The sequence below is a fragment of the Oncorhynchus nerka genome, linkage group LG11 (assembly GCF_034236695.1).
Source record: "Oncorhynchus nerka isolate Pitt River linkage group LG11, Oner_Uvic_2.0, whole genome shotgun sequence".
Taxonomy (NCBI): Eukaryota; Metazoa; Chordata; class Actinopteri; order Salmoniformes; family Salmonidae; genus Oncorhynchus; species Oncorhynchus nerka.
In genome coordinates, this window is record NC_088406.1 from 29990548 (window position 1) to 30017548 (window position 27001).

General features: G+C 43.5%; 1 protein-coding gene across 9 annotated transcripts in view; it reads right to left on the reverse strand.

Annotated features, from left to right (window-relative positions):
• The window catches only part of LOC115136664 (Friend leukemia integration 1 transcription factor-like), a 91126-nt gene extending 64486 nt beyond the window's left edge, over positions 1–26640 (reverse strand). Inside the window, exons 1-6 of one of the 9 annotated variants that reach the window (XM_029672279.2) lie at positions 26402–26640; positions 23757–23831; positions 15334–15545; positions 14844–14998; positions 13906–14109; positions 7047–7115 (exon numbers count right to left, since the gene is read on the reverse strand). In XM_029672279.2, the coding sequence (XP_029528139.1) occupies positions 7047–7115; positions 13906–14109; positions 14844–14998; positions 15334–15545; positions 23757–23801 (685 nt within the window). In that variant the 5' untranslated portion in view covers positions 23802–23831; positions 26402–26640. Of the gene's footprint in view, positions 1–7046; positions 7116–13905; positions 14110–14843; positions 15002–15333; positions 15585–19118; positions 19225–19261; positions 19431–23756; positions 23948–26401 lie in introns of those variants that run through there. The other 8 variants (XM_029672275.2, XM_029672278.2, XM_029672277.2 and 5 more) reach the window with 8 other exon arrangements.
• Positions 26641–27001: the final 361 nt, after the last annotated feature.

Genomic DNA, 27001 nt, shown 5'->3' on the forward strand with positions numbered 1-27001 from the left:
TATAAAAGTGTAGCTCAGCGGTGGACTAGAGGGAACAGAACAGTGTAGCTCAGCAGTGGACTAGAGGGAACAGAACAGTGTAGCTCAGCGGTGGACTAGAGGGAACAGAACAGTGTAGCTCAGTGGTGGACTAGAGGGAATAGAAGGGTGTAGCTTAGCGGTGGAATAGATGGAACAGAACAGTGCAGCTCAGCGGTGGACTAGAGGGAATAGAACAGTGTAGCTCAGAGGTGGACTAGAGGGAGCAGAACAGTGTAGCTCAGCAGTGGACTAGAGGGAACAGAACAGTGTAGCTCAGCAGTTGACTAGAGGGAACAGAACAGTGTAGCTCAGCGGTGGAATAGAACAGCGTAGCTCACCGGTGTGCTAGAGGGAACAGAACAGTGTAGCTCAACGGTGGACTAGAGGGAACAGAACAGTGTAGCTCAGCGGTGGAATAGAACAGTGTAGCTCAGCGGTGGACGAGAATGAATAGAACAGTGTAGCTCAGAGGTGGACTAGAGGGAATAGAACAGTGTAGCTCAGCGGTGGAATAGAACAGTGTAGCTCAGCGGTGGACGAGAAAGAATAGAACAGTGTAGCTCAGCGGTGGACTAGAGGGAATAGAACAGTGTAGCTCAGCGGTGGACTAGAAAGAATAGAACAGTGTAGCTCAGCGGTGGACTAGAGGGAACAGAACAGTGTAGCTCAGCAGTTGACTAGAGAGAATAGAACAGTGTAGCTCAGCGGTGGACTAGAGGGAACAGAACAGTGTAGCTCAGCGGTGGACTAGAAGGAATAGAACAGTGTAGCTCAGAGGTGGACTAGAGGGAGCAGAACAGTGTAGCTCAGCGGTGGACTAGAGGGAACAGAACAGTGTAGCTCAGCGGTGGAATAGAAAAGTGTAGCTCAGCGGTGGACTAGAAGGAATAGAACAGTGTAGCTCAGAGGTGGACTAGAGGGACCAGAACAGTGTAGCTCAGTAGTGGACTAGAGGGAACAGAACAGTGTAGCTCAGCGGTGGACTAGAGGGAATAGAAAGGTGTAGCTCAGCGGTGGACTAGAGGGAACAGAACAATGTAGCTCAGCGGTGGACTAGAGGGAATAGAACAGTGTAGCACAGTGGTGGACTAGAGGGAACAGAACAGTGTAGCACAGCGGTGGACTAGAGGGAGCAGAACAGTGTAGCTCAGCAGTGGACTAGAGGGAACAGAACAGTGTAGCTCAGCGGTGGACTAGAGGGAATAGAACAGTGTAGCTCAGCGGTGGACTAGAAAGAATAGAACAGTGTAGCTCAGCGGTGGACTAGAGGGAACAGAACAGTGTAGCTCAGCAGTTGACTAGAGAGAATAGAACAGTGTAGCTCAGCGGTGGACTAGAGGGAACAGAACAGTGTAGCTCAGCGGTGGAATAGAAAAGTGTAGCTCAGCGGTGGACTAGAAGGAATAGAACAGTGTAGCTCAGAGGTGGACTAGAGGGACCAGAACAGTGTAGCTCAGTAGTGGACTAGAGGGAACAGAACAGTGTAGCTCAGCGGTGGACTAGAGGGAATAGAACAGTGTAGCTCAGCGGTGGACTAGAGGGAACAGAACAGTGTAGCTCAGCGGTGGACTAGAGGGAATAGAACAGTGTAGCACAGTGGTGGACTAGAGGGAACAGAACAGTGTAGCACAGCGGTGGACTAGAGGGAGCAGAACAGTGTAGCTCAGCAGTGGACTAGAGGGAACAGAACAGTGTAGCTCAGCGGTGGACTAGAGGGAATAGAACAGTGTAGCTCAGCGGTGGACTAGAGGGAATAGAACAGTGTAGCTCAGCGGTGGACTAGAGGGAATAGAACAGTGTAGCTCAGCGGTGGACTAGAAAGAATAGAACAGTGTAGCTCAGCGGTGGAATAGAAAAGTGTAGCTCAGCGGTGGACTAGAAGGAATAGAACAGTGTAGCTTAGCGGTGGACTAGAGGGAACAGAACAGTGTAGCTCAGCGGTGAACTAGAGGGAATAGAACAGTGTAGCACAGTGGTGGACTAGAGAGAATAGAACAGTGTAGCACAGCGGTGGACTAGAGAGAATAGAACAGTGTAGCTCAGCGGTGGAATATAAAAGTGTAGCTCAGCGGTGGACTAGAGGGAACAGAACAGTGTAGCTCAGCAGTGGACTAGAGGGAACAGAACAGTGTAGCTCAGCGGTGGACTAGAGGGAACAGAACAGTGTAGCTCAGTGGTGGACTAGAGGGAATAGAAGGGTGTAGCTTAGCGGTGGAATAGATGGAACAGAACAGTGCAGCTCAGCGGTGGACTAGAGGGAATAGAACAGTGTAGCTCAGAGGTGGACTAGAGGGAGCAGAACAGTGTAGCTCAGCAGTGGACTAGAGGGAACAGAACAGTGTAGCTCAGCAGTTGACTAGAGGGAACAGAACAGTGTAGCTCAGCGGTGGAATAGAACAGCGTAGCTCACCGGTGTGCTAGAGGGAACAGAACAGTGTAGCTCAACGGTGGACTAGAGGAACAGAACAGTGTAGCTCAGCGGTGGAATAGAACAGTGTAGCTCAGCGGTGGACGAGAATGAATAGAACAGTGTAGCTCAGAGGTGGACTAGAGGGAATAGAACAGTGTAGCTCAGCGGTGGAATAGAACAGTGTAGCTCAGCGGTGGACGAGAAAGAATAGAACAGTGTAGCTCAGCGGTGGACTAGAGGGAATAGAACAGTGTAGCTCAGCGGTGGACTAGAAAGAATAGAACAGTGTAGCTCAGCGGTGGACTAGAGGGAACAGAACAGTGTAGCTCAGCAGTTGACTAGAGAGAATAGAACAGTGTAGCTCAGCGGTGGACTAGAGGGAACAGAACAGTGTAGCTCAGCGGTGGACTAGAAGGAATAGAACAGTGTAGCTCAGAGGTGGACTAGAGGGAGCAGAACAGTGTAGCTCAGCGGTGGACTAGAGGGAACAGAACAGTGTAGCTCAGCGGTGGAATAGAAAAGTGTAGCTCAGCGGTGGACTAGAAGGAATAGAACAGTGTAGCTCAGAGGTGGACTAGAGGGACCAGAACAGTGTAGCTCAGTAGTGGACTAGAGGGAACAGAACAGTGTAGCTCAGCGGTGGACTAGAGGGAATAGAAAGGTGTAGCTCAGCGGTGGACTAGAGGGAACAGAACAATGTAGCTCAGCGGTGGACTAGAGGGAATAGAACAGTGTAGCACAGTGGTGGACTAGAGGGAACAGAACAGTGTAGCACAGCGGTGGACTAGAGGGAGCAGAACAGTGTAGCTCAGCAGTGGACTAGAGGGAACAGAACAGTGTAGCTCAGCGGTGGACTAGAGGGAATAGAACAGTGTAGCTCAGCGGTGGACTAGAAAGAATAGAACAGTGTAGCTCAGCGGTGGACTAGAGGGAACAGAACAGTGTAGCTCAGCAGTTGACTAGAGAGAATAGAACAGTGTAGCTCAGCGGTGGACTAGAGGGAACAGAACAGTGTAGCTCAGCGGTGGACTAGAAGGAATAGAACAGTGTAGCTCAGAGGTGGACTAGAGGGAGCAGAACAGTGTAGCTCAGCAGTGGACTAGAGGGAACAGAACAGTGTAGCTCAGCGGTGGACTAGAGGGAACAGAAAAGTGTAGCTCAGCGGTGGACTAAAGGGAATCCATCAGTGTAGCTCAGTCGTGGACTAGAAGGAATAGAATAGTGTAGCTCAGCGGTGGACTAGAGGGAATAGAACAGTGTAGCTCAGCGGTGGAATAGAGGGAATAGAACAGTGTAGCTCAGCGGTGGACTAGAAAGAATAGGTACAGAAAATCTAGGTGGTTAAGAGCAGATGTTAGTTTGGGCTTTCCTAAAAAACATTGAACTGACCTCCATGCTTTGAGTGAATTAAGTGTAATGGGATTATTGCAGTAATCTTTTATAGATTTTGAAGCTTCTGAAAAATACAAGATCTTGCAAGACTTTTTCAAAATCCCCCTAGCTAACAAAATAGAGGAGTCCTCATTATATAACATAAGTGGGCACACCACTGATATCCAAGTCTCCAATAGAATCTGGCAATATTGCCGTCTGAAGTCTTGCCTTGTGTTTACTCCATATGAAAGAATTTAACCAGCCATTCATGGCTCTGATTACCTTATTGTACCTTAAGACTGAGAGAATTTGGATTGGGTAAAGAAGTCTAGATAAAATGTTAATTTTCAAGAGGTATATTCTACCCATCCATGAAATCAGAAGAGTTGCAGCGCTCCAGATCCTGTCTTATTGTGTCAAATAAGGGAACAAAATTGTCTTTGTACATTTTGCTAGAATTGAGGAATTATGAATATACCCAGATGCATTAAACTTGATGGAGACTATTTTTGAAAGGAAAGGGAGGGGTAAAGACTACCAAGTGGCATAGTCTCTGATCTAGTAGGAAGTACAGTTCCCGCTCAGCCCAGTCAAAACTGTTCGCTGCTCTGGCCCCCCAATGGTGGAACAAACTCCCTCACGGCGCCAGGACAGCGGAGTCAATCACCACCTTCCGGAGACACCTGAAACCCCACCTCTTTAACGAATACCTAGGATAGGATAAAGTAATCCTTCACCCCCCCCCCCCCCTTAAAAGATTTAGATGCACTATTGTAAAGTGGCTGTTCCACTGGATGTCATAAGGTGAACGCACCAATTTGTAAGTCGCTCTGGATAAGAGCGTCTGCTAAATTACTTAAATGTAAATGTAAATAGAACAGTGTAGCTTAGCGGTGGACTAGAGTGAACAGAACAGTGTAGCTCAGCGGTGGACTAGAGGGAACAGAACAGTGTAGCTCAGCGGTGGACTAGAAGGAATAGAACAGTGTAGCTCAGAGGTGGACTAGAGGGAGCAGAACAGTGTAGCTCAGCAGTGGACAAGAGGGAATAGAACAGTGTAGCTCAGCGGTAGACTAGAGGGAATAGAACAGTGTAGCTCAGCAGTGGACTAGAGGGAATAGAACAGTGTAGCTTAGCGGTGGACTAGAGGGAACAGAACAGTGTAGCTCAGCAGTTGACTAGAGAGAATAGAAGAGTGTAGCTCAGCGGTGGACTAGAGGGAATAGAACAGTGTAGCTCAGCAGTGGACTAGAGGGAATAGAACAGTGTAGCTTAGCGGTGGACTAGAGGGAACAGAACAGTGTAGCTCAGCAGTTGACTAGAGAGAATAGAACAGTGTAGCTCAGCAGTTGACTAGAGAGAATAGAACAGTGTAGCTCAGGGGTGGACTAGAGGGAACAGAACAGTGTAGCTCAGCGGTGGACTAGAACAGTGTAGCTCAGCGGTGGACTGGAGGGAACAGAACAGTGTAGCTCAGGGGTGGACTAGAGGGAACAGAACAGTGTAGCTCAGCGGTGGACTGGAGGGGTGTGTTAAACATTTATTTGTCTCTTTCTCTCCCCCTACCTAGATACACCCTTTTCCTGTGAGCCAGGATATCACTGTTATTGCAGCCTGTTCTAGTGTACTGTATGTGGTGGTGACTTCACAGTCCACATGTAAAGGATATGTACCTCATTTCACAGACACTACTATAGGCTTAGGTGGGTCTGACTCACAATGTCTGGAACCAACAGGACCCTGAACAGCTTCTACCCCCAAACCATCATACAGCTAAATAGTTAATTAAATAGTTAACCAAATAGTTACCTAGACTACCTGCCTTTTTTACTTTTTAACTAACATTTTTGACTCATCATACGCTGCACTACTGTTTACTATCTGTCACTTTATTCCTAGTTATACAGTATGAACATATCTGCCTCAATTACCTCACACCCCTGCACATCCACTCAGTACTGGTACCCTGTGTACATAGCCAAGTTATCCTTACTAATTATGACTCTCACGAACACCTACAGTACGTGTCGGTTGCTTTGCTCTAGTACGTCCACAGGCCTCACAAAACTCAAGGTCCCGGTGCCAGTTGAAAAAATGTATGGAAGTCTATATGGAGACTGTTTAGTTCTAAGAATCAGGGGTTATATCTCTCAGATATAGGACGCACACTTCAGAACAAACGCCCTTTAGATTTTTATTTTGGGACTGTCTGTTGTGAATCTGTTGTTCAATGCATTTGTACGGGCTTTTATTTTTATTTTTTTTATACTTCAAGGGGTATTCCAATTCAAAATCAAATAGCCACATGGTCCTTGGTATGACCAATTCCATATAGCTTAGTAGAACCCCCCCAGACATGGCTTAGACTGTTATGGGTTTTTGAAATATATTCAGAGGTTTTTAAGGACAATAAGTTCACATTTTAGCTGTCTGCAAAAAAAACTGTCTTCCAGCGACCTGATCGGAGAGAATGAACAAGCCTCATAAACACCAAACACAGAATGCTAATCTACACATTAAAACACTGAACAGTGACCTAGACCACTCCCACTCCCACTCCCAAACCCACACAAATACAAATCCCCTCTAAAACCTTTCCTCCCCACCACCAGATGTTCCCTCCTTGATTGAGTCAAAGTTGTGAAAACAAAAACAACTCATCTCCCTTTCTGTCTCCTCCTCTCTGTTTGCATTGTGGCTGAACCACCTGTCCTTTAAATACACCCCTCCACAAAAAATGACCTTAGTCGTTCTATCTCCCTGAGCCCCCCACCCTATCCTGCTTTATCTCCTCCTGTGGATAGTGAGGTTAGCCACGGCATGCCTTTTGTCTTGCTAATTCCCCTCCATTCTGAGGTGGCACTCACTTTCCCCCATGTGCAGGTAGGCTATGAATAGCACAGACTGGGGTAGTTCTGCCTGGTATTATTCCCCTGTACAAAAGATTCACCTGTTAATAACTATGTCTCTGCCTGGTGCTGCCAGGACCTGGGTGTCGGGGCAGCTGCTGCCTCTGTGGTAGCAGACAGAGAGGGGCGTGCCACAGCTCTATTGTTTTGGCTAAATGAGAACACTCTTTCTGTCCTCTCTCTCAATTCTCTCTCTCACTCTCTCTCAACATATACCTGGCTCTCTTCAATACAGGAAACATAGTCCCCTATAAAAAAAAAACTCTGAAATAGAAAACAGTTGCCCATATTTAACGTTAGCAGTAAGGTTTTGGAAGATAATGCTGTCCTACCTTCTTTGGCAGCCAGGCTTGGAGACTGATCCATGTGAGATGGAGTGTTGTAGGATAATGATGAGCTACCTGCAACATGCCAGATAGGCACAACATCAGAGGTGTATGATTTTAAAGTTCACAGTTATCTGTGCATAGGGCATGATTAATAAAAAAAATACTGGCTAATAGGTTATACAGTATAGTATACTAATTCAAGTATTAATTTTAATGATTCATTATTCATTATGCACACGAGTGTACACGACATTAGGAACACATGCTCTTTCCATGACATAGACTGACCAGGTGAAAGTTATGATCCCTTATTGATGTCACCTGTTAAATCCACTTCAATCAATGTATGAAGGGGAGGAGACAGGTTAAATGATGATTTTTAAGCCTTGAGACATTTTAGACATGGATTGTGTATGTGTGCCATTCAGAGGGTGAATCGGCAAGACAAAATATTTAAGTGCCTTTGAACAGGGTATAGTAGTAGGTTCCAGGTGCACCGGTTAGTGTGTCAAGAACGTCAATGCTGCTGGGTTTTTCATGCTCAACAGTTTCCAAGAAGGGTATATCAAGAATGGTCCACCACCCAATGATATCAAGCTAACTTTACACATGTGGGAAGCATTGGATTCAACTCAATATTAGGAATGTGTTCCTAATGTTTTGTACACTCAGTGTACAACGGTTAGCTGTGAGTAGTAACACTGGACAATACCCAGAGGGTGGCAGTTTCTGTAAGTAGATCTCAATTTCCTTTCATTTGAGATGCCTTTTAAAATTATACTTAAAAATTGCCCATGGTACATTGTAAACAATTAATCCATTCTACCCAATAAAGAATCGACCCAGCAATATTTTAATATGTAATCCTTTAAACTCGGAATGCTGTGCTGAGTCAACAATTCCACCACAAACCCCCTGACTATTAAAGTCCAGAAACCAAGACTACAGTATGTATAATAGCATGATTGCTTTTCATTTCACCTTATAGAGCAGAACTGTGCTCCGCATTCCTCTGCTGACACAAGCAGCACCAAAACGCTCTCTTAATTTTAGCTGCCCCTAGGCATAAATCAGAGAGGAAAAACAGACCAAAAATGCACTGGGAAAACACCAGTGCTACTACTGCTATGGAGAGTGTAAGATTGAATACAAAGACTACTACTATGGGGAGTTGCTAGTTAGAATGGAACTCTAGGAGATTTTCTGAATGGGCAGGAGGAGATGGAGAGATGAATAACAGTATAGGCTACAACTTGGGAAGCCTTGGAGTGGCGTGCCTTGGCTCATTTTGGAGGGTGTAGGGGAATGAGAGGGCCCACAGCAAGGCAGATCTGGGGGCTGTTTTTAGGGGGGCTGGTGGAGGGAGGCCGGGGAGGGGGACTCTACACACAAATTCTAACCCCAAACCCCATTCTCGCTCCACCCCAGCCGACCCCACCCCAAGGCTCTGGTCCTGATTTGGACCTGTGGCCGCTGAACAGGGGAAGCATTGTGTGAGATAGGGTCCCTACACAGCAATCAAACGCAGCTCCCCATACAAACATTATTCCACACTCTCAGTGTAAGCGCATGGGGCAGGCAGGGCACCGACTCTTCCTCAGGGAGAGTAAGAGAAGTAGAGAGAGAGAGGGAGAGGGAGAGAGAGAGAGAGAGAGAGAGAGAGAGAGAGAGAGAGAGAGAGGGAGAGAGAGAGAGAGAGAGAGAGAGAGAGAGAGAGAAAGGGGGATAGGGTAAACCCCTCCCCTACTGCGTTCCACATGGGGTCCGCCCCAGAGAAAACAGATCCAAAAGAGAACACTGGGACCGTGAATATAAGGAAGAGAGAGAGAGAGAGAGAGAGAGAGAGAGAAATGGGGAACGCCAACACTGACACTTTAGGCGAGGGAGGCTTGGCTATACCGCCTATTTATTTGGGCGCGCTCTTCACCCTCAAAAAACAAACACTTCCCAGTAATCTGACTGCACATTGGGATGACTGGCTAATGTCCAGCCTCCTCCAACCAAGCAACATCTGCCCAGAGTCTGTTCCTCTATTACAAAATAACTTCAATAGCATTGTTTAATTTTCTTTTCAATGAATGATGACTCTTTAAAATGCCCCCTGCCCTTCAACCATAATATTGACAGACATCCCTGTGAGATGGTTAGACGTCATTGGCCTTTGCTGAGTCCTGGCTTGTTGTTGATCCTACCAAGCTAAAATCTATACTACCCCCTCAAACATGTAAATACCCTTTTCTCCATCAACAAACTGAGGGGCACCCACGTGGGCGGTGAGACTAGTGCCCCTTAAAAGGAGGGCTAGGAGACCCCATTCACTAGACTACATTAGCCCAGTTCCCTGTCCAATCCAAACCAACCAGGGGTGCTGTGTAATGGTACCTAACAGCTAACAACAGAGGCAGGCAGACAGGCCTCTGAGCCCCTACACTGGAGTGCTAATCTGCCAATAGAAAGAACTAATGCAGGGAGACCTCCATAAAAACCTAAAGAGAGAGAAAGAGAGAGAGAGAATGGCTGCAAAGGAGAACACTCAAAACCACCTTTTCCTCTTCAGCCCAGATGTTTATGGTCTGCATAAACTATTGAGGGCTTGAGAATTTCCCCACTCTGCACCAGCAGCAGCAGTAGGATCAGGAGCAGAGGCAGCCCGGGAGGCTGTAGGCTGGATCAGGAGGAGAGGCAGCCCGGGAGGCTGGAGGCTGGATCAGGAGCAGTGACAGCCCGGGAGGCTGGAGGCTGGATCAGGAGCAGAGGCAGCCTGGGAGGCTGGAGGCTGGATCAGGAGCAGAGGCAGCCTGGGAGGCTGGAGGCTGGATCAGGAGCAGAGGCAGCCCGGGAGGCTGGAGGCTGGATCAGGAGCAGAGACAGCCTGGGAGGCTGGAGGCTGGATCAGGAGCAGAGGCAGCCCGGGAGGCTGTATCATGAGCAGATGCAGCCCGGGAGGCTGGAGGCTGTATCAGGAGCAGAGGCAGCCTGGGAGGCTGGGAGCCCAGACTTATCACATTCTCTACTCCCTCCTGTAAATCCATCCAGCTACAGTCAGCCACACAGAGCAGACCAGACCAGAGCAGGGACAGCTGGGAAAGAAAGCAATGCAGCTATTCTCCTATGGCACTCAATCAAAGCCACTTCAGGCCATTTCCACGCACTTCAATAAAAACTCCCACTCTTTCTTTCTCTCTTTTTCTCTCTCTCCCCCTTTCTCCTGTCTCTGTGGCTGAGGATACAGTCTCTCCTTGATGGAGGTTTCACTGTTCTGTGCTTGGTTTATTCCAGCACACGTGGTATCAAACCGACCTACATGAGTGCAATAAAGCAAACAGTCCTCAGTCCCTCCCTGACAGACTAATTTGAACAAATTCTCAAATTGCGCCCCAAATTGAAAGCACATTGCAGAAAAGGCGGCCATCGCGTATAAAAATCTGGATAAGTGACCAACTATGGGGCCAAAATAATGCACGGGCAACCACCCTTATTACTGTTCGCAGCTGGAGACAGAGATTCAGATATGTGCAGAATGTCTTGCTGGCATGTGCATTTATTATATTACTCCCTGTGTATGACTAAGAGTAATCAGACAGGTGTGTGATGTTACTGTTAGCTTATAGCCGCAGGGAGGGGAAATGTCCATGCCCTTCTCTGGCCTACAGTGAACAAGCTTAATGACACTGAAGAATGTTAATCAGAGTTTCAATAAACCGACCCCAAAGTAACACACATGGTGTACACAGATGTGTATGAAATTATTCCAGCTCGTTGAGGACGGACTGTCGTCGGGTTGGGAAGAGAGTGGAGGGGGGAGGATGGGAGAGGGTGAGGCATCAGACTGCCTGTAATCACTAAAAACTTCCAGGGCCTGCCTCTCCCTCTCCTTTTCCCTCTCTTTCTATATGTGTGTCTGAGTCTGAACCGAGAGCTCGGCTCTGCTCCAGCTCTCCTCGTGAGTGAAGCCAGTGGTCTGCATTCTGGATGGTCTAGCTCCTTGTCTGTGATTGTGTTTGTTTGTGCTGCAGGGGTGGAAGAGATCGGCTTCAGTTTCCAGGATAAACCCTGGAAGCTCTCTACCCTCATCCGACATCGTGCCTTTACTAACACAGTTCCTCCCACCTCAACCCGAGCCCCCCTCCCAATATATGCCCTATTGCTGCTCATTTCTCAAAAGGCCTGCCACTGGTCAGCCAGGCACGGGACGAGGAGAGAGCATTTGTCTCATGGCTTGGGAAGGGGTCCAAAGCATTTTCAATGGCCGAGCGGAGGATTCCGAAACACACAACAACTAAATCAAAAGAATTGTGGTGGGGGGAGAAGACGCAGTGCAGCACGCCTAAGCCAGGCTAAGTCCCGCAGCAACCGTTCCTAATGAAAACTGCTCTGCAGAGAGGGCCAGTCAGACACACAGAGCCTCCAGTCCATGCTGCATTGTAACACAATGGGGCTGTTATACTCACGGCAGCCATCCCCATTCCCTGGACCCAGACGCCACACACAGCACAGAGAAAACTGTTGACACCCACCGAATAAAGTTCCCATTACATCACAGCAAGACCCATCACAATTTTTAAGAGAAATGTTAAACCATTAGTTAACCATTTGGGGCTCCACCCAAATGGTGGAGTTTTGCAGCTGTAGCTGCTATTCTTGCAGTACAGTGCAAACAGCAGAGGATAACCGTCATACATACAGTAGAGGGTGAGATATATTTACTGGTTTACTGAAATAACTGATTTTATGGATGGCATCCAACATTATGGCTTAGTATGTTTTTTGATGGCCATCCACCAACTCCATACAATGCAGTGGATGTCTATAAAACCTGAACCATACAGCACAGCACAGAATGGTACACAGTCCCGATGATCTGTACGCTATGCCAGATGCTGCCTGTTCTCCTGATATCTTGCGTATAGATGGCATTTGCATTATGGTGCAGAGAAACCTTGTTTCTTTACAGCCGTGTCTCGCTGCCAAAACATGCGAGGCCGTAATGTACGAAAGGCCTTCCAATTAATCAGCAAAGCTGCCTCCATTGTATATTACAGATACACTTCCTGTGCTCTGCTGAACACACAGACCTCACTCGCTCGCGTGATTCCTGAGGCAATGCACATGGGCTTCATCTTACTGTGGCATATGTGGAATAAGGCACTCCTAAGTGGAGGGAGAACGGGTTACAGTCCAGAGATGATGGTTATCTACAGGGAAAAAACTCTTAAGTCCTCATGGCTGTAATGGCTATATGTGCCAAGGCCTGCAGGGCGACCATTTTGGAGAAATGGGGTCCATGTTTCCAGTAAGGCTGTATCATTGTCTGGCGAATGTAAAACCATGACTATGATGACAAAACACAGTGAGTCATGTTATTCCCCTTGGTTTGGCATTCTTACCCTCAGTTGACATCCAAAAACAGGGGCAATGGGCTGAGAAACAGACTGAAATGTCTGTGCTTTCTAAGCCTCCTCTACTCTTTATGAAAAAACAATCCAGGCAAAATACCAATGTAAAACATTACAAACGGGTAAACCGCGTTTTCTGGCATTCTCACATACCCGGGTGAACGAGACATGATGTACAGTATGTCAATGTGAGACTGCAGTACAAACTGTCTAATGGAAGGGACAGAGAACTTCTGTTTTGGTCAATTTATCACTGTTTGTTACGACATTGAGAACAAAGATCACTATGAAACTACAGGTCTACACCTCTATGATCCATCAGATATATACTGAACAAAATTATAAACACAACATGCAACAATTATATGAACTGAGATACAGTTCATATAAGAAAATCATTGAATTTAATCTATGGATTTCATATGACTGGGAATGCAGTTATGCATCTGTTGGTCAAAGGTAGGGGGTGTGGATCAGAAAACCAGTCAGTATCTGGTGTGACCAACATCTGCCTCATGCAGCACGACACATCTCCGTCGCATAGAGTTGATCAGGCTTTTGATTGTGGCCTGTGGAATGTTGTCCAACTCCTAATCAATGGCTATGTGAAGTTGCGGGATATTGGCGGGAACTGGAACACGCTGTTGTACATGTCAATCCAGAGCATCCCAAATATGCTCAATGGGTGACATATCTGGTGAGTACGCAGGCCATGGAATAACTGGGACATTTCCAGCTTTCAGAAATTGTGTACAGATTCTTGCGACATGGGGCCGTCCATTATCATGGTGAAACATGAGTTGATGGCAGAGGATGAATGGCACAACAATGGCCCTCAAGATCTCATCACAGTATCTCTGTGCAGTCAAATTGCTATTGATAAAATGTATTGTCCATAGTTTATGCCTGCCCATAGCATAATCCCGCCGCCATCATCGGGCACTCTGTTCACAAAGTTGACATCAGCAAACCGCTCGCGCACACAACGCCATAGGCTGGTTGAACGTCCTGCCAAATTCTCTAAAACGACATTGGAGGCGGCTTATGGTAGAGAAATTAAAATGAAATTCTCTGGCATCAGCTCTGGTGGACATTCCTGCAGTCAGCACGCCAATTGCACGCTCCCTCAAAATTTAAGATATTTATGGCATTGTGTTGTGTGACAAAACGGCACATTTTAGAGTGGCCTTTTATTGTCCCCAGCACAAGGTGCACCTGTGTAATGATCATGTTGTTTAATCATCTTCTTGATATGCCACACCTGTCAGGTGGATGGATTATCTTGGCAAAGAAGAAGTGCTCACTAACAGTGTAAACCAATTTGAGCACAACATTTTGGCGAAATAAGGTTTTTGTGCGGATGGAACATTTCTGTGATCTTTTATTTTAGCTGGGACCAACACTTTACATGTTGCATTTATATTTTTGTTCAGTATAGATCAATTCAAATGGCTGCCAGAACTTACTTTCCCTGAGATAATTGAGATGAGAGAGCAGGACTTCAGCGTTGTACATGGTGGTGAGTCGGAGGAAGTCGTCCTTGTTCATCTTACACAGTTCCTTGCCGTCTGTGTTTTGGAGCATGGCCGTGTCCATCTCCAGCAGGCCGTACTCCTTGATGGCCCACTCCAGCCACTGGCGGACATGATCCTGAGACCACAACGATGGATCTGGAGGAAGACAAGGGGACAGAGGTAATGTACTGTAAACATCACTGGACAATCTACTATTTTCACAGTGATGGAGAATGCAATTAAAGTTTTAGTGTCATAATTATTTCCAAATGATGGCTAATGTATTCATCCGTTATTGTCACTTGTTTATTCATCTAGTTATTCATTCATCCATCTTTCAATTAATTTATGTGACCCATCCTTTCCCAGATTGTGTAGCCTATGTAATCATGCACCTGCATATATTCTACAGTATGATGTACAATAAATCTCTTCCAAGACTGACAGAGAGAGAATGTTTCCCAAAGCATTTATCCCTCATAAATAACACCCTGTAATATGTGAATCAATTAGCTATTGTAAAGAGCTCTTTGCCTGAACAGACCTCGGTTGCCTCTATGTGTTGAGTCATGCTCCCATGAGTAAGCTAAAACATGACTAACAAAAGCATCAAAGATCCTTCCCCCGTGGCCCAGCTAAATAGATCTGGGGCTAATAAAAACATTTCTATGACATCAGAAAATGAATGCCAATTGAGAGCCTGTTTATACGCCCTCCATCTGACTATGAAGAAAAACTACTGAGAAATAAACATTTCTCACAGCCTGGAATGGAGAGTCATACAACTTGTAGGTCTAGTTTATGAAAAATGAATAACATGAGAAATAAAATAAAAACAAGTTAATTATAAAGAAATACCATGTGGTTTGTATCATAGAAGTCATTGTTACCTGCGGGGACGATCACTCTCCTCTCATTGGTAGTCATGTTGGGGGGCGGAGCATTCTTCTCGTCCATGTAGCTTCCGTAACTCATCTGAGATGTGTCGTTGCCCCCCACCAGCTTATTGCATTTACCCCCCACACTGCAGTCCACTGGGGACTCCCTGCTGCACAGACACACAGTGTCAATGTCAGGGAGAGACATCTTTATATGGTCTCAAAGTGTGTATTAAAGGGAGATGAAAATGTTTTGAAATATAGACAACCACAGGGCCAATGGAGTGGAGCTAGAGAGCCCAATGGAATGTAAGTGTCAATTTCTGCAAGTGGCCAAAAATGGTATCTAACTGTGCACAAGCAATTGTTATGATCAACTGTCCTTTTGAATCTAGACTAATCTAGGGAACATCAACTCTAATCAGCAGAGATTAAGATATACAGGGACAAGACATAAAACCTGGAGTCTAATGAGATGGACTTTGCATACTGCTGAACATACCTGGATCCATTGATGTGGTCATACTCTCTCTTGACATTGACTCGGACTGGCTGGTTAATCCACTCTTGCTGAGGGGGTAATGGGTGGATTTTGTGGGGCTGGACGTAGTCCTGTGTGCCAGATGCAGTCATGTCTGTCTTGGGTAGAGGGGCAGCAGCAGCGTAAGGAGGCTCGAACAGGGACTGGTCTTCACTCACCACTGACAGTGCCTCCTGCAGGCCAGAGGAGGAGCAGGTTATAGCGGGGCTCCTCTAGAACAACAGAGAGAACCTGTGATCTCACAACTTCAATCTCTCACTTGTTGTAGACACATTTTGTTTAGAGTAATTATGTGCAGTTATGTCTCATATCACAATCTGGCATCCTAAGTGCTTTGTGTATAGAGCAATTGGGCCTATTTAGCAACTACAGCTTCCTGTTGATGTTACCATGACTTCAAACATGACTACAATTCGGATGACTACTACACACAACAAGATCTAGTCTGAGTTTTCCTTCCACAAGGAAGGAATGGCAGCTGAAGACTCAACTGGATCAGCGATGGGATCAGTTCTACATTGACAGCTCTGCTAGAGCAATGCACGTTTATTAAATAAAACAAACGTCTCCACTGGTACACTCCTCTGTCTGTGTCCACGTGTTCCGTCTCATGCCTGGTAACTGATGCATGGAATACATACCAGATCTAGCATTGTCAGAGATGTATATGGGCTAATGGGAATAAAATACTTGCTATTCACAATGATGTGACATACAATAACCTATACACAGAGCCAAAGAGATGTAGAGTATGTATGAGATATACAGGTAAATGGCTGCCTGTATAGACTGGGGCAGCCTCTTAGCTAAATCAGTTTTAAACCCTCTGTTTACTATGAATAAGGAGCTGGTGAGGCCTGCCTTGCCTCAGCTCTGTCAGTGAATCATTGTAATGAAACAAAGCAGTAGCAATAGAGACAAACTGATCTAGAGTCATTAAAGTTAAGCCATTTCAAGGATTATGCTCATGTCTGACACACATCTGATCTGATAGCATCTGATGTCACAGATTAGACAGAGGTATCTGTAATCCTGGGGGATTAAAGATATGCTCAAAGATAACATACTCGATCAAGACAATGATGTGCCATTAGCACACAGTTCTTCCCCTGTCGAACAACAAAGTATGTACGCATCAAAACACGTCTGACTTTGTTCATGAAATAGCAAACATGGATAAAAAAAAAGGCTAGTAGTGCTACATTTCAATGAGTCCTAACAAGTGAAAAAGTGAAGCAGAGTTAGCCTGAAGTTCCAGTGATACATACAGTGGCCAGTCTGCTGTTTACAGCCTGTGTACTCATTTCCTGAGATGTCTATCTTGGGACAGGGATGTCTATCTTCACCGCTAATCAGAAGAATACACATATTATGTTCACGTACAGTACGTTTCAGCAAACTAATGCTACAAAGTACATTCACTAACACTGACTGTATGTGTCTGTGATGTGCCAGAGGTTCCAAACTGACCAAGGTGACAGCTTTTGAGGCCATTCATTGGGAGGGCTGGAGGGATGATACTGTGAGACAGCATCAGATAACGCAGTCAGAGTTGGACAGACATGCCTGTGATTTCATCAGTCAAACCATCATACTGTAGCTGGATACTGGCAGTCTGGCAGCCATATACCCTACCAGAGTGGTTTATTCAGCAGCTGGCCAGGGCTGTGGATTATATGTTGAGAGCAGTGAGGGAATGTGCAGCTCTGCTATTATGGCTGTTGCACATTACATTTACACTGACATATCAGCCCCTGCCATGTAATCCATGATTGGCAATTGGCATGTGCCGATCAAGATTACAGGTTTTAAAAATAGTGTGAATGTATGCACTTCCAAACAGTTTAACACACCACTCTGAGTCTATTTGGTATGTGTGTTCTGTATCAGTGTGGAACACACACACCGGTGGGACAGAAATACAGTTAATTGATGTACATTTGTCTCTTCTGAACATCTTGTGCCAACAACCCTTCCCATCTAGGCTATTCAAGTAGCCTACCATTTTTTTTCTCAGGGAACAATAATAACTGCACTCCAAGTCTTGCGTTCTCTAAATTATTTACTGTACATATCAATCATTAAATGGTACATAGGGTGCCATTATCATCTCAAAATAGTGTAATGTTGTTCACCACCCTCATTCATAAACTAACAGATGTTTCTAAACTATTCTTGGGAAACTGACAGTGGAAGCTGCCACGGGCCTAGGCCACCACAGATGCTTTACAGTCAAACAGCCTGCCTGCAAATGCAAATGCATCATGTCGCGTTTTGTTAAAGGGTTTGTGCGCCAGTGCCCAGTGCGCTACTTCCAGACTGCACAGGTCTATTTTGTTGTCCACACACACTCATCAGCATCGTTGCGATTCAGGGGGCATTCCTGTCCTTTGTTTGAGGAGGAAAGGGAAACCTGTCAGGAAACCAGATTGTGTAGAACAGGAAGCTCTCATGGCTCGATAACACCCCCTCCCCCCCTTTTTTATGACTAAAGTCGGAATACAGTTAGTAGTCAATCAAATATACACACAGAGAGACATACACAGTCCTGATACATTTATAATAATGAGTCATTACTGTTGTTATAGTATTGTCATCAATACATGATAATTTAGGATAATATAATTAAACAATAATTTCACAAGGCCTACATTTCTCTATTTTGCATGTTTGAGTGTTAAACAATCACAAACCAGTCGGGTGAGAATTATTTAATATAAATTAAACATTTCTGTGCAGTCAACGCTTATACTGTTCAAAAACGTACACCTCACCCAGCCGCCACTTCAACCACACAAACCAGCTTCTTTCAACCAGCAAAGAAAACACACTGACAGACAATACGTTTACATGGCTATTATAATAGTCCAGTTCGTTGGATATCGGAGCAAAATAACTCGGCCATATCTACAGGACAATCGACCATGTCTACAGGACAATCGGCCATGTCTACTCAAACTCAAGACACAATACCGTGGTGTGAAATGTAGGGACCTAACCATCAAACATCTGCATAGCAATGCATCTGGAATTTCAATACCGGAGGCTGCATGGCTAACCGAAGACCGCGCTTGAATACCCGTCCCTCAAAAGTAAAATATGCACACTCCCTATAATTAATTAATTTTTGTGTTCAATATAAGCATAAATACCCAGGTGAGCTTGTGAATTACAAGGAGATGCGCAGTTTTCGCTTCTCAATTAACCCGTGATATTTCCAAATTACATTTTGGCCATTGACAAGGCTACTAAAAATGGCAACTGTTCTAACACTCTTTTTACAACCGAAAATATGCATATAAAATCTATGGTTTTACGCAGGGATTGTACTTCCTTGTATATCCTGCATAATAAACGACACGAACCACCAAAACACCATCATTAACGTTTTGAACCATAAACTGCGAGAGCATCCCCGGTCACGGTGCCACCACTATTGCTCAGCCCCTCTTTGACACATCATACATTACTTGACAAAGAAACGCACGTTCATCTAACAGTACAGCCATATATCGCCTACATATTGCTTAATCCCTCCTCATCACTATATCAACTGGAGAAATATAATTGCCCTACATTTTGTTATATAAATACATACTTTTCACTAATTAAAATAAGCACTTTGTTTAATTTCAGACGTGAGTTTTCGCGCTCGCATCCAACCAAATCTTATTTTCACTTTCAGAGTTTCCTAAAGGAAAAGGAAACTTCGAGATAAAGAGGAAAATAGAATGACATCTGGTTACCGATTTCGGAGCAAAATAAAAAGCCGTCCATTGCCCAACATTGTAGGCTACTACTCACAGACATAGCAACTCATGCTAAAAGGAGGCGCAACTCCGAAAAGCAAAGCTTTCACAAACTCGTACACCCCGTCCTCCACCCTTACCTTAATAGTTCCGTCCATTTTGCGCAATTTTCAGCGGACCCCAACAATATTCCAAACATGACACGCTCCTGAATTAATTCCAGCCCCCGATATATCTCAGAGAGAAAGAGACAGTTAACCGGATGTTTTTTTTTCTCTACATTTGGGAAGGGAAGTCACCGCTTTTGAGAAGGAAGCTATGTGTGTCACTTCAAGCCCTGCCTTCATTGCAGTTCCAAAAAGCAGGATACTTGTCACAAAGAGATAAGCAGGGAAAACAATTGCGTGTTCCCCCCTGTTAATGTTTTTACTCGGAAACTTTTATAGAATGGTTGCCAGCGTTATGCATATGTTGCTGTAGGCTACAATTGAGCATTTTTGTTATTCAAAAGTCACAGACACTGGCAAATGAGTTTGTTTCAGCAATTCCATCAATATACATGTATTATGTTACATTTACTTTCCAATTAAAAAGTTATACTTTTAACCGCTATAGGCTGTTATGGGATTCCATTATGTTTTATAATATCCGTATGTATTGCTTTAAAGCAATGCGTGAAACATTTTTCCACAATTATGATTTTACTGTAGCCCAAATCATTCCCAATTCTATTAACTTTTTATATTCACGTTTCCACTGCGAGATAGATATATAAAATAACGTTTCACTTTCAAAGCAGACAGATGTTTTCCTCGAGAGCGCTGATGAAATTAACTGTAAATCAAACCAAGAGGAATACGAACTTGAACTACCTGTGGCGAGGGTTGTTGCGATCTAGGCTACTCTTTGTTATAGCCTTCCAAGCCTCTGTGAAGTTTTCCTAATAAAACCCAAGCACGCAGCGCCCCAGAGGCATAATATCAAGGTCTGCTCTACACGTGTGAGTCTGCATCAAACACAGGAGGGAATGATAATGGATTGTATATTTCCAAATATTGAGGGGAACCCCGTCTCTTAATATGTTTGGAGATTAGTTAATGAGTAAATGTGTATGGTTTTCGTTCAAGTAATGATGAAGTGTACTTACTCCCATGTTATGTTATTACATTGTTATTACATTATTATAGGCTTGTAATATGATGTTGGTTGTTGTTGTTGTTATTATTATTATTATTATTAGACCTAGGCTATAGTTGAACTACTTTCTTAAGCTACTGGACCCATGGACAAAAATCTCCAGTCCCCATCCCCAACTATTTTCCCTCTACATTTGGAAATTGTCCTTGTCATTTCAGACACAATTTCAGCGCAGATGCTAGACATGGAGCCAGCCCTGAACGTGACCAGACCAATGGGGCTCTGCCTGGGGGAGCGGCCAGGCCACAGAGCGGCCAAACGGAGCCTGCGACGCTGCCACTGACAGACTGGCCGACCTGTCTGCTCTCGACTTGGGGTCTGTTGGGGGAGAGGCCCCCTCTACACCACCACATCTGGATCCTGCTTGGGGTCAAGGCTTCTCCTGCCTGAGGCCAATTCAGCCTCGTGTAATTAAGGGAGACACCTTGTTTAACTATTTAGTGGCCGTTACATTTTCTTATTCAAGATTCCTGTTTTGGTTTTGTATTGGAGTTAGGCCGAAAGAAAGTAGGCCGAATGAATGTCATGGTATACTATTCATTATAAACTTGGTGGCTCAAGGACTGAATGCTGATTGGCTGACAGCCGTGGTATATAAGACCGTATATCACCGGTATGACAACACATTTACTTGTACTGCTCTAATTACGTTGGTAACCAGTTTATAATAGCAATAATGCACCTCGGAGGTTTGTGGTATATGGCCAATATACCAAGGCTAAAAAGGGCTGTATCCAGGCACTCCGCAATACCACACCTCCTCGTGCGTTATTGCGTAATTATAGATTCCATTCATTTTAGACCCGTTTGCAATAGCAGAGGGCATTGGTATGGCTTAGCGTTTTGAAAATAATAAATGTTTATTATTTTTAATAGCCTGTTGGCTAGTAGGCCTAATTGTGAATGACTGCCATTGTATGGGCCTTATATATAGTAGGCCTATTTCAAATATGCCTAATACCCCGTAAAACGCAAACAAAATCTTATGTGATTCGTTGACACCTGAGGTTACTTCAGGTATAATGTGACCAAATTGATTGAGTTGGTCACAGAGCCACAGTAACCGAGGCAAATCGCTAACATACTAAAGACTAAGTAATTTTATCTTACTGGGCAATATTTTCAATGGCGGCCTAGGAACAGTGGGTTAACTGCCTGTTCAAGAGCAGAACGACACCTTGTCAGCTCGGGGATTCGAACTTGCAACCTTTCGGTTACGAGTCCAACGCTCTAACCACTAGGCTGCCGTAAGAGCAGGCTATAGCTAATCAAATTATTCACTCCATTACGCACGGAACATGCATGCAAAGAGAGTGGTAACAAATATTTCGGAGGCCAATAAACAGATGGTTTATACAGTTGGTTTATACAGCGAACCACAGAACATCTGACTTGACGCTGAAATCTGACAGCCAGACATTTCCTACCACGAGCCTTGGGAAGCCCTACCACCTCCATTGGACAATAAACGTGGGTTAGTTTCAGTTTATGCTCATCGTGAATTTATAGCACTTCACAACTTCACATGCTTACAAATGTTCAATAATAGCCGATATAGACCTAAAACGTCTCCATTAAGTTACCAAATGATCCAAGGATAAATTATGACGGTGATCATTATGACGGTATTATTATAGGTTTCATTTGAATTATTAGGCAAGATTATTAGCCTACTGAAAGAGGCCTATGTTTATATTATTCGTGAACAAATATTAATTCATAAAAGACAAAACAAATTCCATTAGGCCTAGGCCTACAGGTTGTCTGTTGTGACTTCTATAAATTAATTTATGTGACAAACGTTTTAGGCCTATTATTCTAACCAGTACATAGACATAGACATGGATCGGCCATTTAAGATTGTTCAGTCGACTTGAGACTTCAGGTAAGTCCCTTCTCTTTCTCCGGCAAAAATAAAGCCCAAGTAAAAATACTCAGAAAAAAAAGCAGAGACCGAACCGTTTGGCCCCTTGCTCTGGGCCATAATTAATTTGAGATGTACTTTTATTGGAGAGCTTGAGTCTCGCCTGGCCTTAATCAAACAAAACCAATGCTAGACCATGAAGCAGAATATTTCTTACAAATGTGTCTTGAGAAGTGCCTGGTTCACATTCTGAACAATTCATATCTTTGCCCAAATGCAAAATAATTCAGTGAAGGTTTAGATTAAAACGAGGGCAATGTGATATTAATTGAACCGACGAACTTGGTGTTCAATATTGGTTGTTTAAGCAGTCGTAAGCATTCAATGGTTCACCTAAGAACACTGTACACAGGTTCCTAGATTTGTTTCCCTGTCATTGACTTGTTGTCTTATTTAGGGAGCAGAAAGGCTCATTTCAAAGCATATTTTCTCGTCAAACATTCCTTGCTGTTCAAATCTCCCAAAACAAATCGGTAATTGTTCAGAGAACTCAAGCAATGTGGCCAGTGACATTTTCTGCAGAACGCTACAAACGGTATGGATGTATGAAAAGAGCCCTTATATGCAAAGAGAAATAAGTCGACAAAGTACAACAAGTCACTCTTGGAATATTTTGAGTATAAAGATATTATTACTTGACTAAGCACAAATGCTTGACTAAGCACAAATGCTTGACTAAGCACAAATGTTAATTTTCATAAGCATACAGGCTCCGCCTATATGCAATTGGTCTTCGACCAATGATCTATGACAGAAAGACATGGCATCACATTTCCTATACTATTTTAAAACAGCCAGATTTCCATAATAGCCTACGGAAATGTTGATGTGTCATGGTGAGCACTCAATGACAGGTAGGCATACATTCCCATAATACACGGCGACTGCACTTACACTGATAGTTTCTTACACGTAGGTTATGGCATGCCGTGGATTGTGCACTTTAATATAGGCTATGAGATTAACAATGGGATTGCATATTTCGTTTCCAACAAATCGTCCCAAGGCCTTATACATTGTCAGTTTGCAGGAATTCCACGTTGTACCACGTGATTCAATGCACAGAGTTTTAAACGTGAAAACCAGATGTCCACTATTTGCTTTGTTTACATTCTTTGAGACTGTGGCGGAGAGAGAAAAAAAACTGCATGATGTCAAATATAACAATGTGCTATAACCGTCCCGCACTGGAGGCAAAGACATTCAATTAATCGTGATGTCCAGACAAATGCAGAGAATCACATTATACAGTAGGCTACCATAAAATGTTTGAATGCAGGTCTATTCTTGCATAACGGTTATAACATGGTAACAACAACCGAATAGAAAGAGACAATTGTGACAATATTTAATTGATACCTATCATATTAGGCCTAGGGTATGCTTACCGATAGCTATTTAAAGAATGACAAGAAGATGCTAATTATTCACAAATGATCATCATGAATAGAAAATTAGGGAGGTCCCAGACCGTCCAGCAAAATTACCTGCTCGAAGAGAAGATATTGTCTTACCTTGACGTAAGACGAAGTGTCAGGCACGGTCTGAAACATGTTCATAGAACCGAGAGGGTCGAGAGGTCTTCAACACTGTTCAACGGGCCCCGGAGAGAGGAATATTAGCACAAAAAAGAGGAAAAAGTGAAAAAGAGCAATATATTCTAAAATAATAAGGCAATAAAATAATTATAAACACACAAATAAATATAATTGTAAAACATAGTAATAATATGCTAATAATGTGCACAATAATTATACTAGTTGGCTAATGTGAACAATAATACTATTTCTAATAATTATGGGCATATTGATCATCAATTGTGGTTCAATGCAGACGAAAATAATCAATAATGTAATAACAATGTAATGACAAATAAAGCCTATAGTGTGGGGAATAATAAATATTATGTCATGGCAATATGTCATGTCTGATTGGTGGAAGAATGACTCAGCTTCCTATTGGTAAAGAGCTATAGTATAGGCTAGACGTAACACTGGAATCACAAACTCTCCCGCTAGACGTAACACTGGAATCACAAACTCTCACGCCCACTCCTTCAGTAATGCATTAGACCATCAACAACTTTTCTTCATAATGCACTAATATCCACACATCCAGTATTCAAGCTTCATTCATCCATTAACTCATACTTCATTGACTCTTTTGCAAGCTATTTTTTTTAATGTTAAATTAAATAACTTGTATTTTCAGGGCCCCATGCAAACTTTTGTGAATGTTCAATGGCAGTGATACCTACTGAAAATCTTCCCCTCAGGCTGATAGTTCCGTTTTCTGCACTCTGGTTGTTATCACGTTAGCTTTGTTTTGATATTTTTTCTAATCGCCCTCAAGTTAAATGATTTTTTTATGTATAGGCCTAGCCTCAGGCCACATATTAAATTAAATAAACAATTTGAAAACTTTTTTTTATTTCGGAAGCCTTTTGCTATTGTTCATGTTGTTGTGATATCAGGGTAAGTTATTGACAAAGTTATCAATAACCAACACAGCTAGAGATCTCTGGAGCGCGCCAGGAGCGAACTTGCGGTTTTGTGATTTGCGTTCCATTCTGTGAAAGCACTTCCACCAAAATATATAATAGGTTCAGATTTGGTTCATAGGCCCACTGTAAATTATTGGACTCAGACTTGATTCATTCAGCCGTATGACCGTCCGTGCACTGTTGTTTCCTTCATCACATATTTAGTGGCACAGTGATAATCTAATAACCAGTCACATATTCGCATCCATAATACCACTGTTCATGATGATCGGAATAACTACTATGGTTGAATGACTTTAACTTGCTCGATAGACAACTCAGGTGGAGATCCCAAACCCCAACCTTCCCTACTTTTCTCCCCAAAGCTTACCACATATTGAAACACTTTTCTCTTTAATAAGTGCAGCTTACAAAGTCTAGGGTGAAAGGGCAGCTCGAGGACGAAGTCTTTGGCGGTTCCCTCAGTGTGGAATGATTAAGAAGATTGGCACGTGCAACATTTAACATTCCTAACATCAAGCAAATTACACTGAGACAAACACTGGTCTCCAAAAACAGAACGAGTGAATAATGAAAACTAACTTTTTTATTGTCAATGCAGATTGCAGCCATAGCATAATTAATTTCGACTCACCCGTTGACAGGAGACACTCACTGTCACTGTGAAAACTGTGAATAACGAAAGGTAAGGTAGCACTTGTCAATATAGGCCTACAATACATGGCGCAGGGACCCCAAAACAACAGCGGCATAATGTTAAAAACAACCACATAGCAAAAATACGACGAAAACAGATAGACCCCTGCACATCCAGAATTCATGTTATAGCAATCTCTAAATAAGTAAATATGAAACACACGAACTGACTAGTGTGTGAGCAGATCTTTTAAAGGCCCACACTCACATATTTATGGAATACTTTCATGTTTGGCTGAAATGTTTTGGTTATTGAATTTCTGCCGCATCACCTCGGCTACTGGTATATTATCTAAGGGGCTTATGATCGTGGCACTATTGATAATTGTTGATGACCACTATTTTTTTATTTTCAGCTTCTGCAGGCAAACGTTAGGCTCGCCTCATAAAGTTTCCCAAATGCATCCAATTTCTAAACGGTAAAAGAGCATAGAATTCCGCATCTGTAGCCAATTAGGCGACTCGCGGCTCAGGAGGACTGTTGAATAACTGCAGTGGCTTTCCTCCGAGACAGCCCGTGGGCTGAAAGCCTCTAGTGTTACATTTTAAGCATCTTACCTTGCACAAGCGCGTGCTGTCATCCATCATAAATGAGAACGAACTGATTTTCCCTAATCTATGCACTTTTTCTAACCACAGTTCTCACTCATCTAGAAACCTTGAAAGCGAGTTATATTAGGGCAAACCAAAACACATTTCGAAAACAAACTTGTAAACGAAAAAATGTAATTTTTATCGGATGATAGCCTGAAAAGCATTTGTTTAAGCTAAATGAAACCAGATCCGAAGACTGGCATGGAATCTTGATAAATTAGATAGTTTTAAGAAAAGGCATGAATCTAGAATTAGTAACAAAACAGTGGAATTGATTTATGGTCACCAAATGCTGCATGCACAGGTTTGTGGATGGTTAGAAAAGTCAACGAGTAGCTTTCTTACAAATGGAATTTCCTCACCCACCTGTCGTTATGTTGTCAGTCGTCTATTCTTTCAGTTGAATTATTCCCCAATTGAAATTATTTGTCCCGTCTATTCAAAGTCAGTACCATGGATGACAGTAAGTTATTTTTAGAAGGCTGGGTGTATGAATGAGAACCTTACTGTGATAAGAGAGCCGCCAGTCGGCAACCAATTGGAAGAGAGCGAAACACTTCTCGTTGCGTTTAGTGTGAGAGGGAGCCGGAGTTGCAAATCAACTGAACATGAAATAGAAGAAATCTAGAAGAAATAGGAACAGCACCATAAAAAAAGCAGGTCCTTTGAAATGTGAAAAAGACTACGGCTCAATGTCCTTCCGCCCTCCTTTCGTAAGCTATTGACTAAATAAAATATAGGCATTTTTGCACACCTGTCCATGCAGGCTATGTGTATGTTATGGATAGAACAGGAAATCGAATGAACTTTGTACAAAAGTTAAATAAAATGCTTTATCAAAATAAATATCATGCCAACTTTGAAACCACAAATTATATTTTATTGATATCATCCCTATGAAACAGTTTCTGTTGTTTAACATCATGTTATCTCACAAACAGTGCTAACATCATGTCTGATGGAATT